Genomic DNA, 18,508 nt, shown 5'->3' with positions numbered 1-18,508 from the left:
AGAATCGGGTCCTACTGTATGTGTTGTTTTAGATGCTGCATTCAGTGTAGACTTTTCCTGACTTAATATTTTATTACTGCTAAATATTCTGATTTATTGCTAGATACTCAAGTCAGATGAAGCAGATAAACAGGGGAAGATACCCAGTGAGCAATATGGACAACTAACAAAACAGGTACACAAACGTAACTAATACAATTTGCTTCATGAGACTTCATAAAGCAGTAAATTTAATTTATAGCAATGCAAAAGTCTGCCCTATTTTCTGAGATTGAGTTTGATTTTATACTTTTGTTTGCTTCATTCTTGCCTCCTATAGCATACACAATGTAGATTTTGTGATTTAAGTAGCTATAAAGTAAAATCTAGATTAATTTTTTTATCCGATAGTTCTTAATCAATGTCAACCTATTTAGATAGAGGTGTACAGCGTAGCCATGATGCCCAGAGTGGGTTTACAGTGCTCCATCTGCCTGAATTATGCCAGTGAGGGTGTGGGAGCAACACGTGGGGGAAATTAAAGGAAACAAAAGTATACATTTGGGGCAATATCATATTATGGTTCCTTGGGCCCAGATTTATAACCATTTACTCCTAAATGCCCTCATCTGTGTGTGTATTTATGTATGTATGTATGTATGTAAAAAAAAAATACATTACAAAAATAGAATAATGTTTTACCAACATGGGTAAGTAATGTCATTGTCTAAGATGCTGCAAGTGGAGTGTTATGGACAGACCGGGGCTGTGATGGAAGGGTAGGGAGAAGGACGATACAATTGGTGGAGGTGGTGGGGTGAAGGAAGCATTGAGGTCGCACCTGGGGAGGGATTGCTTGCTAACTCAGGGTGACTGAGAACAATTTTGAGACTCAGTGCCAGCATAGGCTCTCTAAGGCAGGGTGACTCAGGGTATCTGCCGCTCTTATACACCTATTTGGCAACCTCTGCCACCCAGAGAGACAAAACAATGTCCCAGGTAAGGCGTGATGGAGTAGAAGGTAGGAGGGCAGAGCCATTGGAAGACATGATGGAGCCAAAGGTAGGACGGATAGACCAGAATAGATGAGGGACTGGGCCATGGTGAGGTGGGACAGAGCAGAAAGAATCAGGACGGTATGTAGCCAGGGAAGGAGACTGTTGGTCAGCGAATTCCAGGCACTACCCAATAAGGGTGCCGCTGATATGTATTGCAGGAGATGTCTGTAGGACATGAAAGTTGTCTCCTTCCACAGCAGGAGCCCCAGCTCCACCTGCACCTCCCATGCTATGCACCTGTATGTAGCACTGTACATTTTGAGTAGAGTTACATTAATGGGCAGAGTTTAAAAGGGCTAAACAAAATGTAGTAGTATGTTAATATAACTATACACCTTGTACAGGAAATGCCTTAAAGATGGTGATTATGCCATTTTCCTAGCAACTTGTTATGTACTGCTGCCGCTTACACAGGACCCAGGGGGTAAGTATTGAAGAAATGGGTGCAGAGTGGCACCCATTATGGATATACCACTGGTGCATGGACCAGGGCTGGACTGACAAAATTTCACTCCTGGCAAATGTGAGAGGGACTGATCCAGCCACCCAGAGCTGGGTGGACAGCGCTGCCTTCCTGTTTGCTTTTCGCCCACCTGCTTGTCAGTAGCTGCCAATACAGACAGGTGGGGACCTGGCATCGTACCAGGCCCCCCTGATTCATTGGCGTACACCACTCAGCTGTGGCCATGCCCCTCTTGTTATGTGAGCACCTGCGACACGTATGAATAAGTACGTGCCAGGGCTGCTTCATGGCCCCAGTCCCTGGCAATGACTGTATGCAAAACTTTAGAACACAGGCAGTGATCAAGCCTGTTCTGGAAAGAAAAGGTTGACATGAGTTTTTCATTATTTTTTTTAAACCAACTTGTTCATCCCAGTGGGCAAAGTGGGAGAATAAAATTGTGTGCCCTGGCATGGCGAGACATGCGAGGGGACATAGTACACAAATTGTTGCCTCTGAAACCTAAATATGACATCACAGTTTCTACCTCAGCATTAGCCAGTAGGTTCCTGATTGCTGTTATTTTAGGAATCCAGTAATCCTCATTCTTCCTTCTTGTATATTAGACACAGCCGCAGCAGTCTCCGTTTGACACTTATGAAATGGATCCCATGAAGAGCGTCAAAATGAGAAATCAAGAGGTGATTTATTTTGATAGTAGAGTAAAAAAGGCAAGTTTCATTTAAATGTATGTTTAACATATTCAAAAATAACATTGATATATCCACAGCTGAGGTTATTTTGTAATTGTGACATGGGCCTGCAACTATCTGTTCCTGTGTAGAAGTACAGGATGAGTCTCCCATATCCAAAATGCTTGGGACGAGATATATTTTGGATATTGGATTTGTTTGTTTGTTGGAATATTTGCATACTATATTGACATACGTTGGGTATGGGACCCTAGTCTAAACACGGAATGCATTTATGTTTCGTAATTCGTATACACATAGCCTAAAGGTAATATTATACAACATTTTTAGTAATTTTGTGCAGGAAACAAAGTTTGTGTACATTGAATCATCAGAAAGCCAGTCATCCTCAAAAATGTGAGATTTTCGTACTATTTGAGATAACAGATTTTCTGATTTTGGGAGATTCAAGAGTCCACAACTTCTCTGTCATGTAAGATAGAGTGAGGGCTGCATAGGCTCGAGGGAATTTAAGAGCCGGTGAATTTGTTGGTTGTAATCAAAGAGATAGAAGTCAGTGAAAAATGCCCAGGGGAAATAACAGGTTGAGTGGCAGCTAGAGCTGACAATCAGGTAGCATAGGGGTATTAGCTTAGAGAGGGGTATATTAGGGATTCTGGCCAGGAAGTGCTTCATCTTTGAGTCTGGATCCCCACCCTCCCTATCCCTTTTCTTCTGTGCTACCTGGCCTGTGGGCCATCCACCAAATTGGAAAATTTGATTCTATAGCTTTAATTATAAATCGTCGAGAAGGCGCTCTCGACCAGCAGTCAGGTGGGGTGTCAGGAGGTCTCTGTGCAGTATTGCCCACCCCTTTGCCAGGACAGCGGGTGAGTCCCAGGCTCCAGCGGTGGGACGTTGGACACTTCATGGAAGGTCCACGCCAGGCCATAGAAGGGGTGGTATGTCCGTCACAGCACGGGCTGTACCCCACAAGAAGGGGTGTTGTCAGATTGGGGCGCTTTGGTCGCTACCATGAGCAACACCCGTGACTGGTGCTGGTCTCAAGTGCTTTCTTTGCCATCCCTTAGACAAATAGGGGTCATACCTTTACAATAAATATTCATGACCTTTTAAACTTACGCAGTGGTTGTCTGTGTCGTTATTTTTAGAATAAGGTGTTCGTGTGAGTTATTTCTAGGCATAAGAGTTAAGTAAAGGTATAGGCCAAACAGCATATTTCATTAGGCACCTTAAATCATTTGTATACATACCTGCATTCTACTGTAGTTTGTTTTTGTAATGCATTACTTTTTGGTATTCAGTGGCTGAAGTTCTTGATTTTAATAGGAGCCGTTGAGAGGGGAAGGAAAGAGCACAGATTATTTTACACAGGAACAAGAAGATGAACATGTGGTAAGCTGAATGAATGTTGACTGTAATGAAACTGGGGTGATGTTTATCTTTCTATGTCCTTCCAGCCAACCAGTGGCGTAAGTTCGTCCCAGTTGCCCAGAAGCAAGATAAATATTGGTGACCACCCAATTAGCTCAACCAGTAAGGTGTCTCCGGTCCCCGCTGCCAGCTCCGGTCCCTGCTCCAGTCCCCACGCTGATTGCATTTGAGCAATCGCATGTGGTTAAAAACAACATGCAATTGCATAAATATTATGTGCAGCACATAATATCTATCGATGCGACATTCGACGGCATGCCTGCGCATCGCGTTGAATGTCCCCTTCAAAATGCATGTAATCATTCGATTTATAGGCCAGATGTGGCTGAAATCGAATGATTGCATGCAATATCTCACATATATATGGGCAGCATTAGATTTGGATGAGGTGTGTTCAAACTGAAATATAAATTGCAGTGTAAAATTAAAGCAGCCAGTATTTAACCTGCAAACAAACAAAATAACTCACCGAAATCTACCTCTCTGTGCACGTTACGTCTGCCCCACCTGCAGTGAACATAGTTTTGCCCATTATAAAAGGATTGTACTTTTGCAATCCATGCAGAATCGGGTCCTACTATGTGTTTTTATAGATGCTGCATTCAGTGTAGACTGTTCCTGACTTAATATTTTATCACTGCTAAATATTCTAATTTATTGCTAGATACTCAAGTCAGATGAAGCAGATAAACAGGGGAAGATACCCAGTGAGCAATATGGACAACTAACAAAACAGGTACACAAACGTAACTAATACAATTTGCTTCATGAGACTTCATAAAGCAGTAAATTTAATTTATAGCAATGCAAAAGTCTGCCCAATTTTCTGAGATTGAGTTTGATTTTATGCTTTTGTTTGCTTCATTTTTGCCTCCAATAGCATACACAATGTAGATTTTGTGATTTAAGTAGCTATAAAGTAAAAATCGAGGTTCATTTTTTATCCGATAGTTCTTAATCAATGTCAACCTATTTAGATAGAGGTGTACAGTGTAGCCATGATGCCCAGAGAGGGTTTACAGTGCTCCACCCTCCTGAATTGTGCCAGTGAGGGTGTGGGAGCAACACGTGGGGGAAATTAAAGGGAAATAAAAGTATACATTTGGGGCAATATCATATTATGGTTCCTTGGGCCCAGATTTATAACCATTTACTCCTAAATGCCCTCATCTGTGTGTGTATTTATGTATGAATGTATGTATGTAAAAAAAAAAAACTTGCTGAAAAACAAAATATATTACAAAAATAGAATAATGTTTTACCAACATGGGTAAGTAATGTCATTGTCTAAGATGCTGCAAGTGGAGTGTTATGGACAGACCGGGGCTGTGATGGAAGGGTAGGGAGAAGGACGATAGGATTGGTGGAGGTGGTGGGGTGAAGGAAGCATTGAGGTCGCACCTGGGGAGGGATTGCTTGCTAACTCAGGGTGACTGAGAACAATTTTGAGACTGAGTGCCAGCATAGGCTCTCTAAAGCTGTGTACACATGGGGGCGATAGGGGCTGAAATCGCTTGAAATATGGTCGCAGGCGACCACATTGCCAGTGATGGGAGTGTGCCCCGGCGATAAATCGCCGGGTGCGGGCTCCAGTTTTCAGTCCCATTCTAATCTCTCCAGCGACCAGCTGATTACCTCTGCGGCACTGCTGGCAGAGGTTCCCTTTCATCAGCGACCATCTCTGGTCGCTGATGAAAAGGAGAAACTGAGCAATATATGGCTCAGCAATATATCTCCCCCGTGTGTACGTGGTTTATGGCAGGGTGACAGGTATCTGCCGCTCTCATACACCTATTTGGCAACCTCTGCCACCCAGAGAGACAAAACAATGGCCCAGGTAAGGCGTGATGGAGTAGGAGGGCAGAGCCATGGGAAGACATGATGGAGCCAAAGGGAGGACTGATAGACCAGAATAGAGGAGGGACTGGGCCATGGTGAGGTGGGACAGAGCAGAAAGAATCAGGACGGTATGTAGCCAGGGAAGGAGACTGTTGGTCAGTGAATTCCAGGCACTACCCAATAGGGGTGCCGCTGATATGTATTGCAGGAGATGTCTGTAGGACATGAAAGTTGTCTCCTTCCACAGCAGGAGCACCAGCTCCACCTGCACCACCCATGCCATGCACCTGTATGTAGAACTGTACATTTTGAGTAGAGTTACATTAATGGGCAGAGTTTAAAAGGGCTAAACAAAATGTAGTAGTATGTTAATATAACTATACACCTTGTACAGGAAGGGGACCATCTCACCAGCCAATGATTCTTTTTTAAGTAATAAATGATAATTAACTTCATACAGTTATTCATATCTCTGAGTAACAAATTGCCAGGTATTGAATAGTTTAAGGGTGTGACTGAAAGTCAAAGCTAGTTTCATATAGTTAAGACAAAGGGGCTGATTCAGACATGAAGGCAAGGTGGCTGTAATTGCAGGCAGCAGCCATCCAGGTTTACTGCCAATGCGCGATTCCAAGCTAATATGTTTTCATGTGCAGTAACTGTTGCCGTCCATTTTCTGGTCTCCCCAGAATATGGACACCAGTAGAACCTAGCACTTTGTCTGAGTGTAGTGCGCAGCAGCAGCCATTTTCCTGGGGATTTTCCCACTGTGCATGCACAAAATGCCTTAAAGATGGTGATTATGCCATTTTCCTGGCAACTTGTTATGTACTGCTGCCGCTTACACAGGACCCAGGGGGGTAAGTATTGAAGAAATGGGTGCAGAGTGGCACCCATGGTGCATGGACCAGGGCTGGACTGACAAACTTTCACTCCTGGCAAATGTGAGAGGGACTGGTCCAGCCACCCAGAGCTGGGTGGACAGCGCTGCCTTCCTGTTTGCTTTTCGCCCACCTGCTTGTCAGTAGCTGCCAATACAGACAGGTGGGGACCTAGCATCGTACCAGGTCCCCCTGATTCATTGGCGTACAACACTCAGCTGTGGCCATGCCCCTCTTATGTTATGTGAGCACCTACGACCATAGGCAAATCTAGGGGGTGGTCCGGGGGTGCACAGGACCACCCATTAGCCCATTTTGTAGCTGAGGGATGGGGCTTTCCAACGAGCCCAGCCCCATGTCTCTAGCCCCCTGGGAACCAGAGATACTGCCAGGCAAAGCTAGAACGTTTTCCCTATAGGATAACATGGGACCCGCTAATTCCGACCCCCACCCAGTTCAACGGCTGCCAGTTCCCCCTTCGGCATCACTGAAGCACGAGGTTGATCTCAGTCGAACCCAAATCGCTGGGCCTTCAATCTGATACCAGGCTGGATCCATATGGGTTAATTAGTTCCAGGGATATTGAGGTTAAACCGTTTTTTTTTTTTCATTTCTTAAATGTAATTTCATGACATGTTTATGTTCTTTGAGGACAGATTTCTCTGGAACTAAACAGCCCAGTTTCACGGGACTAAAATCATTAGAAGCCAACTCAAAAGTTCTTCAATATGATATTGGTCTCATGTAAATGGGTCATTTGGTTCCGAAGATAGAGCTGGTTGGTTAAAGGGTGGTAGGGAGAGGGGAGTGGTTGTCTCTCCCCCTCACACCAGAAAATGCAGGGACTAGGCTGGTGTATAAGGGGTCAGCCTGGGAATGTCCCTGCATGATCCTGAGACAATATACCCGGGTAAATCCCTGCATTTTCTGTTGTGAAAGGGGTATTATTTCAAACAGCCGTGACCTGCAGTGCTCTGAATACAGCCGGGCAGCCCCCTGCTCTCTGCCCAGCTGTCAATGACTGTCACCCCTGCAGCTTCCGCCCCAATTCTTCTCCCCGCTTTCTCCTCAGCCCGCCCCCCCCCCTTTAATCATGTGGTGCCAGCGCCCAGCGTGCTCCCCCGACGTCACGCACAACAACAGCGCGCACAATATTTCAAATGTCCACTCGACTAGAGGGGACACTAGGAGGGGAGTGGAAGCATGCTCTTCGCTGCGCTCTGCTCCTCTCCCCATAGATGCAGCTGCACCGCTCTCCATCTCTCCCTGCAGCAGCAGCGAAGGCTCATATAAAAATTTACAGTAAGTGGCACTTTTGGGGGCATTGCTTAAGAGATGCTACAAGTGGTGGTATGTGGGGGCATTACGCATAATGTGTGGCTTAATGTGTAAGGGGCATGACGGTGTGCAGCATCATGTGGAAGGGGCATTATGTGTGCAGCATCATGTGTAAGAGGCATTATGTGTGCAGCATCATGTGTAATGGGTACTATGGTGTGCGGCATCATGTGTAATGGGTACTATGGTGCCATCAAGCAAGAACCCCCTAGTAATGAGCACGTAGGTAAGCAGCACTTATGTGGCAAATATGTAATGGGCATTATGGTTTGTTATATAGTATGTAATGGGCATCATGATGTGTGGCACAATGTGTAATGGGCATTATGGTGTGTGGCCTTTTGTGTAATTGGCATTACGGCGTGTGGCTTTATGTGTAATGGGTATTACGGAGTTTGCCAAAATGTGTAATGGGCATTACTGTGTATGGTCTAAAGTGTAATACCACACCCCTTTTTGTGGTGCCACGCCTCCTTCCCATGAGGCCACACCCCCTTTTTCCCACGCGGCTACGCCGCGCAAAGGTCCCTTTGCTATTTTGTCTCCATCTGGGACCACACATTACCATAATTCTAGATTCGCCTATGCCTGCGACACGTATGAACAAGTACGTGCCAGGGCTGCTTCATGGCCCCAGTCAATGATATGCATAACTTTAGAACACAGGAAGTGATCAAGCCTGTTCCGGAAAGAAAAGCTTGACATGAGTTTTTCATTATTATTTTAAACCAACTTGTTCATACTTTATCATCCCAGTGGGCAAAGTTGGAGAATAAAAGGCGAGACATACGAGGGGACATGGTACACAAATTGTTGCCTCTGAAACCTCAATATGACATCACAGTTTCTACCTCAGCATTAGACAGCAGGTTCCTTATTATTTTAGGAATCCAGTACTCCTCATTCTTCTTTCTTGTATATTATGCTGCTTTCCCACTGCAGACCCGTTTTAGTTTACAGGTAATCTTAAATGGTATTTAGCATTCCCACTGCAGCAGATTACAGTTTCAAATGCCATTTAAGTACCATTCCCATTGCAGGTAAAACGTTTTAGCTCTTCAAAACGTTTAGTGCCTGTGACAATGGGTCAGGCCTGTCTTTCCTTGTTGATATATATATATATATATATATATATATATATATATATATATATATATATATATATATATATATATATATATATATAGATCTATATATATATATAGATCTATATATATGTATAGATCTATATATATATATATATATATATAGATCTATATATATATATAGATCTATATATATATATATATATATATATAGATCTATAGATATATATATCTATAGATCTATGTCTATATATATATATATATATATATATAGATATATATCTATATATATATAGATATATATCTATATATATATATCTATATATATATATATATATAGATATATATATATCTATATATATATATATATATAGATAGATATATATCTATCAACAAGGATAGACAGGCAGCTTGGAGGGGGTAGAGGGGGGAAGCTGTCCCCGGGTGCTGTGGGGGTAGAGGGGGGAAGCTGTCCCCATGTGCTGCGGGAGGAGGGGGGTCCCTGCTGCTGCTGAGGGGAGAGGGGGTACCTGTCAGCCTGACACGGCGCTGCCGCTGCTGTATCTCCCCCCCGGCGGCCGGTCCTTGCGGCGTATGTACAGTCAGTGTCGGCGGTCCCTCTGGCGCAGGGGAAATAAGTACTATTTCCCCTGCGCCAGAGGGACCGCCGACACTGACTGTACATCCGCCGCAAGGACCGGCCGCCGGGGGGGGAGATGCGGCAGCGGCCGCCGGGGGGGAGATACAGCAGCGGCAGCGCCGTGTCAGGCTGACAGGTACCCCCTCTCCCCTCAGCAGCAGCAGGGACCCCCCTCCTCCCGCAGCACCTGGGCACATCTTGCCCAGCGCTGCACGCTGTGGACCCGCAGCGGGACCATGTACACCGCCATTTACACAGGACCCGTGTAAAAGGTGTAAAAGGGGTATAACAGGACGGGGGCGAGGGGGAGGGGGGGGCGGGGGGCAGCGGGGCGTACCGCCGGGCTGAAAGTGGTTAATCTTTCAGCCCGGCAGCGTACACACACGGAGATGATTGCTGAAAAAAATCAGCAATCATCTCTACCGTTTAAAGATGCATTCCCATTGCATCTTAAATGGTAGATTACCGTGCAAAACCCTGCTCTGAAAACGGGTTGAAATACCATTTAACTTTAAACGGTATTTCAACTCTGGCGCTTTCCCACTGCAGCCTTAAACGGTATTTTGCCCTCAAAAATCGGCAAAATACCGTTTTAAGGCTGCAGTGGGAAAGGGGCATTAGACGCCGCAGCAGTCTCCGTTTGACACTTATGAAATGGATCCCATGAAGAGCGTCAAAATGAGAATGCAAGAGGTGATTTATTTTTATAGTAAAGTAAAAAAGGTTGTTTCATGTAAATGTATGTTTATCATTCAAAAACAACATTGATATATCCGCAGCTGAGGTTATTTTGTAATTGTCACTTGGGCCTGCAACTATCTGTTCCTGTTCCTGTGTAGAAGTACAGGTTGAGTCTCCCATATCCAAAATGCTTGGGACCAGATATATTTTGGATATTGGGTTTGTTTGTTTGTTTGTTGGAATATTTGCAACCTATAGTGACATATCTTGGGTATGGGACCCTAGTCTAAACACGAAATGCATTTATATTTCGTATACACATAGCCTAAAGGTAATATTATACAACATTTGTAGTAATCTTGTGCAGGGAACAAAGTTAGTGTACATTGAACCATCAGAAAGCCAGTCATCCTCAAAAATATGAGATTTTCGTACTATTTGAGGTAACATATTTTCTGATTTGGGAGATTTAACTTGGACAAAGCTAATACATCATTTAAATTTCATATTGCATATACTTTTGAGAGTCCACAACTTCTCTGTCATGTAAAATCATTTGTATTCCTGCATTCTACTGTAGTTTGTTTTTACAATGCATCACTTTTTGGTATTCAGTGGCTGAAGTTCTTTATTTTAATAGGAGCCATTGAGAGGGGAAGGAAAGAGCACAGATTATTTTACACAGGAACAAGAAGATGAACATGTGGTAAGCTGAATGAATGTTGAATGAAATGAAACTGGGGTGATGTTTATCTCCTTCCAGCCAACCAGTGGCATAAGTTCGACCCAGTTGCCCGGAAGCAAGATAAATATTGGTGACCACCCAAATAGCTCAACCAGTAAGGTGTCTGCCTCCATTAAGACAGGTCATGGGTTCTAATACAGGGTGTGACGCAAAAATTATGCTAGGAGGGGTCAGCCACAGAAGCGATATCAATGGCTCTCAATTAACTGATCAAACTGGCAGAGGAGGAGAGGTGCCCCCTTGGGAGCAGGTGTCCGGTGGCAGATGACTCCATTGCTTTGCAGATTTTTTGCCTCTGCAGCCGACTGGTCTGTGTCAGCGCTGGGGTTTTTTGTGTTCCTGGCTGTGACCATGGTGGACCAGTGGGGGGCGCTGGATAGCAGATCGCTGAAGGTTTGATGTGTGACATACACAGAGGGACAGGAGCAAGGCGAACCAGAGTGTTGGCGGAGACCAGGAACAGGGGCGCGGAGTCTAACTTGCCAGCGGTGTTCACCAGGGCGTTTGACAAGCAGGTCGCGGCCCCCCGCCCTGGTCCTCTGGACGCAGGCTGGGACTGAGGATACTGAACTCTGGGAATAGACCTTGAGTAGACCAGAGTTAGGTGTGCAGTCTGGGAACTGCGGGGAGTGACGACTTGGGATGTCGACGGTGGTGCTGACAGGTGACGAGCAACTCAGGAATACTGTCTGGAGATATATATATAGGACGTAGATGGAATAGTCATTATGGGTATCCAGTAGAGGGATGTCAACCCTGGAGTTGACAGCGTCTGTCGGGAGTAACAGGACAAGATGGTGAATGTCTCTAATAGGCTTAATAGCCAAAGGTGAAACTTAGCAGGACACCTGCTATTCGACTGCAGGGATGGGATGGCAGGAGTCTTCTGGAGATGGATCGAACCAGGTAAGTATAGCAGATGCAGAGAATGCTGGAGAGGAAACACAGGAGAGCCTTGATATCCTGGAGCCTTGGAAACTTCAATGACACAGGAGGACACTGGGAGCAGGTAAAGCAATTGTTCAAGGCAAGGAAGTCAGGCCCAAGGCCTGGTCTATATCCCCCTTGCCTGTTCGTGATTGGCTGCCAGTCGCAGCACTAATCAAATACTGGGGAAAGTCAGACACACCTTGATTCCTGCACAGGTGTGTGGGTCAGGGGTCAGCGGGATTGGTCTATGCAGTCAGCTGAGTGCAAGTGTCATGGCGGCGCCCATGCTGCCCGGGACCGGCGTGAGACTGGCATGGGACAACGCCGACTGCCCACGGGGACACTGGGAACATCGCGCCATGCACCTGAAGCAATGCTAACATCGGACCTGCCATGCAGCGCGGACCATCGGGAAGGTAGAGACCGCGGTCTCAAACGGGGATGCCTACTGCGGTTTGTGACAGTCTGCCCATATGACTAATGTGTTTCTCTTGGCCTTCTGCTACCTTAACATTGGTTAAATAAATCACCTAGATAAATACTTAGTGAAGGACACTCACAATTACACAGTAGTATACTTCATTAGTGTTTTTGTCTTAGCTGCTTAAGGCAAAAGTTCACCTCCAAGTTTTTGATGCCTGGAATGTCCTGTGGGAAAAAGACCCATTGATCGTGAGAATCCAACAGCACCCTCAAGTGCAACATTTCCTGAGAAAGTGTGAAGGAGGACTTGCATCTACTGATTCTCCAGCTGTATCCCTGGAGAGGATCCAGTCAAACAAATGCTGGTTGACAAGACTTCCGGTGAATAGGCCAGGAGGAGAAAGTCATCAAGATACAGTATGGAAGAATTGTGACCCCCTGAAGAATTTGGTAATGATCACTGCAGATTGTAAACTTGATGTGTGACTCTAATCTTTGGACAATAAGGATGCCTAGCTTCACCTCCTGGATGTCCAAAGATGCCATATAATCTTCTGGTTCCATAGTCAGGATAATGGAGTGAAAAAATCCCATGCAAAATGTGGGAACCTGATGGTGTCTGGCTTCAGCTCTAGAAAGAGGTTTGTATAGTTGTATAGTGTAAAGGGATGATGATCATGAGAGGCTCTTTCTTGCCTGGATGTTCTGGAAATCTTGTGGAAATTTATAAAAGGTCAGTTCATATCCCTGTGAGATGACCCCATGACCCATGCATCCATAACTGCTTGTGCCCAAACCTTGGCAATCGACAGAAGCCAGCCTTTTACCTTGGGTAATTTTCAAAATCCTTATCAGTAATGTCCATAAGAGAATGTGTATCCAGAATGGAGAGGAGCAACTTGGGTATCCACGGGTGGTGAAGGCCCCACCTGCCACTATTTCTAGCTGGTGGGTGATAGAATAAAGACATGCACTTCGAAATCTGAAACGTTCTAATAGGCTGAGCGCAAGTCATTATAGGAGGTCATCTATTTAGGCAGATGGAGGTAGGTATCTTGTGAATGAACCAGTACCAAGTAGTTTAGCATTATGGGAGAATGCCTTTAACTTTGACTGGTTATGGGTAATTTTGTTAAAAATGCCCAGATTATAGGCCAATGAATAACTTTTTAGATAGATGAAACCACAAATCCAATATCCAGGGCATGTTATGCAATATGCTATGGTCATTTGTTTAGACTTAGTTTCAACTTTGCAAACATTAAATTAAAAATGCATAAATTACAATATTACAGTGTTATTACTTATTTGTCTTGTTTGTGTCTCATGCCTTTCCACTGCTTGTGCAAATGTTAGCTATAGACAAATGCAATGAAATTTAATAGGATGACAGATTCATAAAATGAGAGATTTGGTAAGAAATCTCCTTTTTTTTTTTTAAAGCGGCAATCATTTCTTACCAAATCTCTCACTATCTGAATCTCTCATCCTATTACATTTCCCCCATGGTATCCACCGCTGAATCTGAGGGGCACTCTGAGGATATTTCAGGTGTGTTGGCACCTGCTCCCAGGGTTACAAAATACAGAAGGAATGGGAGATGGGAGATGGGCGATGGGCAGCCGTGGCAGAGCAAACACTGCATGATGCGGCAAACCGGTGATCAGTTATCAATCATGCCAGATCCATCATTTAATCCCATAATATATGACATGCTGTAGCAGTACAGAGTTAATATTATAATAGGCAGCTTGAAGTAAATAATATATAGGCCTCATTTATTTTGGAAATTTCCTCTCCAGCTGCTGTTTATAAGGACCATAGTTCGTAATATGTGGCATTGCAATATGATTTCATGAACCAAATGAAATGGAAGCTGCGATCATTTTATTTAATGAATGAAACCTTAAATTTAGAATCATTTTCTTTCTATAAATGACAACTTTGCCTAATATCACTATCCCAGACATCTTGACACACTGACGGTGTAATGTCTGATGCATGAACATCCACATATAGGGGCTGATGTGAGTCACATGGATCTATGTTCATGGACGCAAATGCCGATTTTGTGCTTACAGCTTCTTAGCATATGTCTGACCCATTGCAGCTGCACGCAACTTGGCCAGACCTGTCTTTTCATGAAACAGGACGTGTAGGGGCAGGAACTGGGTTTTGGCAGATCTCATATATCTCAGTGTGGTAGTATCATATGAGTCTCATGGGCACGTATCAAAAGCTCTGCGTAATTGTACGTTTTGCATACTGTTATGGATATTTAATAAGCAAAAAAATGAAGTCTCCTTGAAGAGTTTTATTCAGATAGATGATAGTGAAGCCTGTTCAAGGGTTATCTCTGGCACATAGCATGGGGCTGATGCAATTGCAGATACCATGAAGGTGGTTGCAGTGTAAAATGGGTTTCCGCCTTTCCCATGCGCTAACCCTCTCATTAGCTGAATAGAATCTAGCATTATCATAAGGAAGATAATTAGGCTACTGTATCCACTTGGCATGCAACACTGAACCAGCCCTTAGTCTTAACTTAAAGACAGCAGTGTTAACACTCTTTGCTATATAACCACTCCATAATTTTAATAGGAGCCATTAAGATGGGAAGAAGAATGCACAGACTCCTGTATACAGAATAAAAGAGCTGGATACTTTGTAAGTGAAATATTATCTTATATGATGCATATACTTTTTAAGTTAACACCCTAGTACAACTGCAGGACCACATAGGTGACTGACCGGTAGTCGTAGCAGGTTATCCTTCGCAGTTGCATTTGCACCTGTTGAGGATATCCTTCTAGGATTCTTGAATAAACCATCTGAGAGAAACTCATTTTCTCCATTTTACGGTTCTGTGGGTTATCTCAATAAGACACTTATCCCTGCACATGCAAGTCTTGGCTGGCCATACACTATTGCAATTTGGCCACTTTTCTCATTTCGGACGGATCGGGCCAAGAAATCTGGTGAAAATTGGTCAAATCGCAGGTGTTTGAAATCTGATCCGATGCGCATTCCTGTGCGAATCGGATCCAGAGATTGAACCTGCTGAACATAATATAAATCAGAATTGCAGCCTTCAGTGCACATCGTGGCTGCTTTTTTAGCATATATATAATATCCAATTTCCCTTTAACTCCCCTGGCAGCTCCCTGTGAGTCCTTCCTAGCTATTTTTGCATACGATGAATCGCATATAAAAATCAAGTGCCGAAATCGGATGTAATGACTTCCAGGGAGCTGCATAGGGGTTGGGAATCCTGGCACCAGGGAAGGTGGGCAAGTCTTACGCATGCTCCCTGGAGACCTCATACCGCCCTTCCCTGCTGAAAAAATGATGGAATTTGCAGGTCTGGGAAGAGGGGGCAGGACTACAATGACACACATAGCATCATTTAGCATAATTGTTAATTATGATAGGGAATGCTACAGCGGCGTAACTATAGCACCGCCACCGTGGGGTGGCGCTGTGCATGTGGGGGCGCCGGGGGCTGCGGTGCTATAGTTACACCCCCCCCCCCCAATCCCCCGCAGACTTACCTATCTCGCTGGTCCCGGCGGCTCCGTTCTTCTGATGAGGACCACCACAAAATGGCCGCCCCCATATAGCACACAGTTCTCTGAAACTGTCTGCTGTATGGGGCGGCCATTTTGTGGTGGTCCTCAGCAGAAGAAGAACGGAGCCGCCGGGACCAGCGCGATAGGTAAGGCTGCAGGGGATTGGGGGGGGGTTTGCATGGGCGGCAGGGGATTGGGGGTGCGCGGCGGGGCGGGGGGGGGCGCCCAAAACTTAGTTACGCCACTGGAATGCTAAAACTATGGCAATGCATGCTGTGATGTGTAGACAACTGTGTCTTTCTTATATTATTGAACTCCACTCAACATGTAGGTTTTGATTTTTGAATAATTGTCCTACAACACCTCAGCATTAAGCATTTTTTTTAGGAAGCTGATCAGTTTGATGCATAATGTTTATTACATAGTGATTATTTGCATTCTTCACAAAATATGTAAGATTGGGAACACACTAAAGAAATATATTATTCATTGTCAAATTTTAACGTTACAGCACATTTACTTATCTTTTTTATAATTACCAGACCGTAGTTATTACTAATCCTATTCACCCATCTTTTATACCATATATATATATTTAGCCAGATGAGCAGTTTCAGCCTCATGCTTATGCATTGTGCCATGCTATGAGCTTGAGAATGAGAAAACAACAGGACAGTAACGTAAAGAAAACACCACTAAAATTAAAGGCAAGTACAGTTTTGGGATTATATAACTGCATTAAAATATATTTGTGCATGTAAATCCGCAGTCGCAGTAATAATGAAATAGAGTTTGCATCTGGAGTAACAATAACATCTCTGGCCAAGCAATTGTTGAGGTGTAGACCTACATTACCCCGCTGAGCTGGGGAAACCATCAACATCTCTCTCAATAAGGCCTCATATATCGTGCAGATTGTCCTTTTTACTTACCCAAAAATACAGGGAATCTCTGTATCATCTCCTCTACCAGACGTTATATTGTAATTTAGGGTATATCTGCTTTCCTGGCATAATCCTGAATTGCCAACACCACTGAGCAAAAGTGCAGTAAAAAAACGGCATCTTTCCAATCACATGAGGGGTCTCCCCACAGATCCACTTTGGATTTTTTCTTCATTCAGTTAAAACTTTTGAATGTATTCACTTTGCTTAGATTTTATCTTAAGTAATTCTTCTTTAGTTGTCTTCTTTTGTGTGAAACAACAATTTTAGACGTCGCCACAGCTCTAGCGCAAGTACTGAATGGGCAAAAGGGGGAGTGTTCTTACCAGTGAAAATACACAGCTTCTGATCTATAAGATTCTTAAGCTGGGCACATACTTAAAGATCTGGGTACTTGTGTATTATCACGGCGCCCGCGATGTGCATCGTAGGGCATCTCATCGCATCGCATGCCATATAGCGGCATGCGATGCAATGCGTTTTTTAAATGTACAAGCATCCTGATGGGTGCTTAAAATGTGAAATGGCCTCCCATTGTCAACGCCACCCCCAGTATCAACACCAACCCAATGCCAGCTACACACTTAAAGATGTGTGAACCCAGCATACTGGATCGGCGATGTAGTGATACATTGGGCATACCATACGTACTGAGTCAAATATTGCACAACCGCATGCATGCCATTGTCTGTGATTACATGGCAAATGACCCATGGGGATAAACAGTAGTGGGTAAACACTAGACAATGTGCCTGATGTGTCGATTTCATTCGCTGGATCAGATGACAAATCACCTGTGCTTGGGAGCTACCAACCAAGGTCTACTTACAGAATCACAGGTGATCAAAATGACATGTGGCAAAAATATCTTATATCGCTATTGCCGGCAGAGATAGACAGAGCTTGCACTGTCTATCCTGCTAGATCACAGCGTTTTGCCTATAAATAATAGGAAAACTCCACTCCACACAGATTGGTCAGCACACATTACATGTGCATTGCATGTATGCCATGCTGTGTGGTGAGCGATCTGTGCTTAAGCCAGCTCACTCAGCACAGCTCCCTGTCGCCCCGTGTGTATAGGACTTTAAAGAGAAGTCTACACAATATTGAAATGTCTCTCCGACCCTGCAAAGCTTCAAATGGGCATTGAAAACTCACCTATTCATCAAAGCGTACCCTTCCGCTGCATAAACTAGTCCTGAGGCTGGTTCTCTGACCCCCTGCCTGCTTACAACCTGCTATCAAGCCACCGCCCACTTGCTTGCACCTCATGTAATCTGTCGGTCTCTCCTTCCTACTAGATTGTAAACTCCTCAGAGCAGGGCTCTCTTCCCTCCTGTTGTTAAAGCCCTCTTCTCTTCACATTTCACTCACAGCTCTCCCATACTCAAACACTCAGTTACCATCTTTGTCCGCATACTCATCTCCATCATTGGCCACGAGCCTCTAGTAGTACGTTGATTGAGTCCTCACTACTTATGTTTAAGATGTAATGTGTATTGAACTGTGGCGCACTTCACCTGTACTCTATTTTTGATATTTTTTCAATGTAATACTGTTTTGTCTCCCTGTACTGTTCCGTTGTACAGTGCTGCGAAACACTTGTGGTGCCTTATAAATAAAATAATAATAATAATAATACAATAAAAAAATTAATAAAATGTATTGCAAAAAACTCATTCATTACATATAAATAATTAACTCATTTACATTTTTGTTTTGAAGGCTCATCCCTGTCATAGTATAATCCCAAAATTCAACGGATCACAGTTATATATCCAAGGTAACATCTTTATTACCATAT

The 18,508-nt window shown here is 44.0% G+C and overlaps 1 protein-coding gene across 15 annotated transcripts in view; it reads left to right on the top strand.

The window, feature by feature from the left end:
• Positions 1–18,508, top strand: part of CCDC7 (coiled-coil domain containing 7) — a 178,964-nt gene that overhangs the window by 151,939 nt on the left and 8,517 nt on the right. For 13 of the 15 annotated variants that reach the window (XM_083188854.1, XM_083188862.1, XM_083188867.1 and 10 more), the window contains 8 exons: positions 104–175; positions 2,106–2,180; positions 3,522–3,587; positions 4,291–4,362; positions 10,731–10,796; positions 14,790–14,855; positions 16,357–16,464; positions 18,430–18,487. In XM_083188854.1, coding sequence (XP_083044980.1) covers positions 104–175; positions 2,106–2,180; positions 3,522–3,587; positions 4,291–4,362; positions 10,731–10,796; positions 14,790–14,855; positions 16,357–16,464; positions 18,430–18,487 — 583 coding nt within the window. The remainder of the gene's footprint in view (positions 1–103; positions 176–2,105; positions 2,181–3,521; positions 3,588–4,290; positions 4,363–10,730; positions 10,797–14,789; positions 14,856–16,356; positions 16,465–18,429; positions 18,488–18,508) is intronic. The other 2 variants (XM_083188863.1, XM_083188865.1) reach the window with 2 other exon arrangements.

The sequence above is a fragment of the Crinia signifera genome, chromosome 5 (genome assembly GCF_055691185.1).
Source record: "Crinia signifera chromosome 5, ASM5569118v1, whole genome shotgun sequence".
In the NCBI taxonomy this organism is placed as follows: Eukaryota; Metazoa; Chordata; class Amphibia; order Anura; family Myobatrachidae; genus Crinia; species Crinia signifera.
Note: the sequence above shows the minus strand (reverse complement) of the source record. Positions and strands in the feature narration are given on the sequence as shown.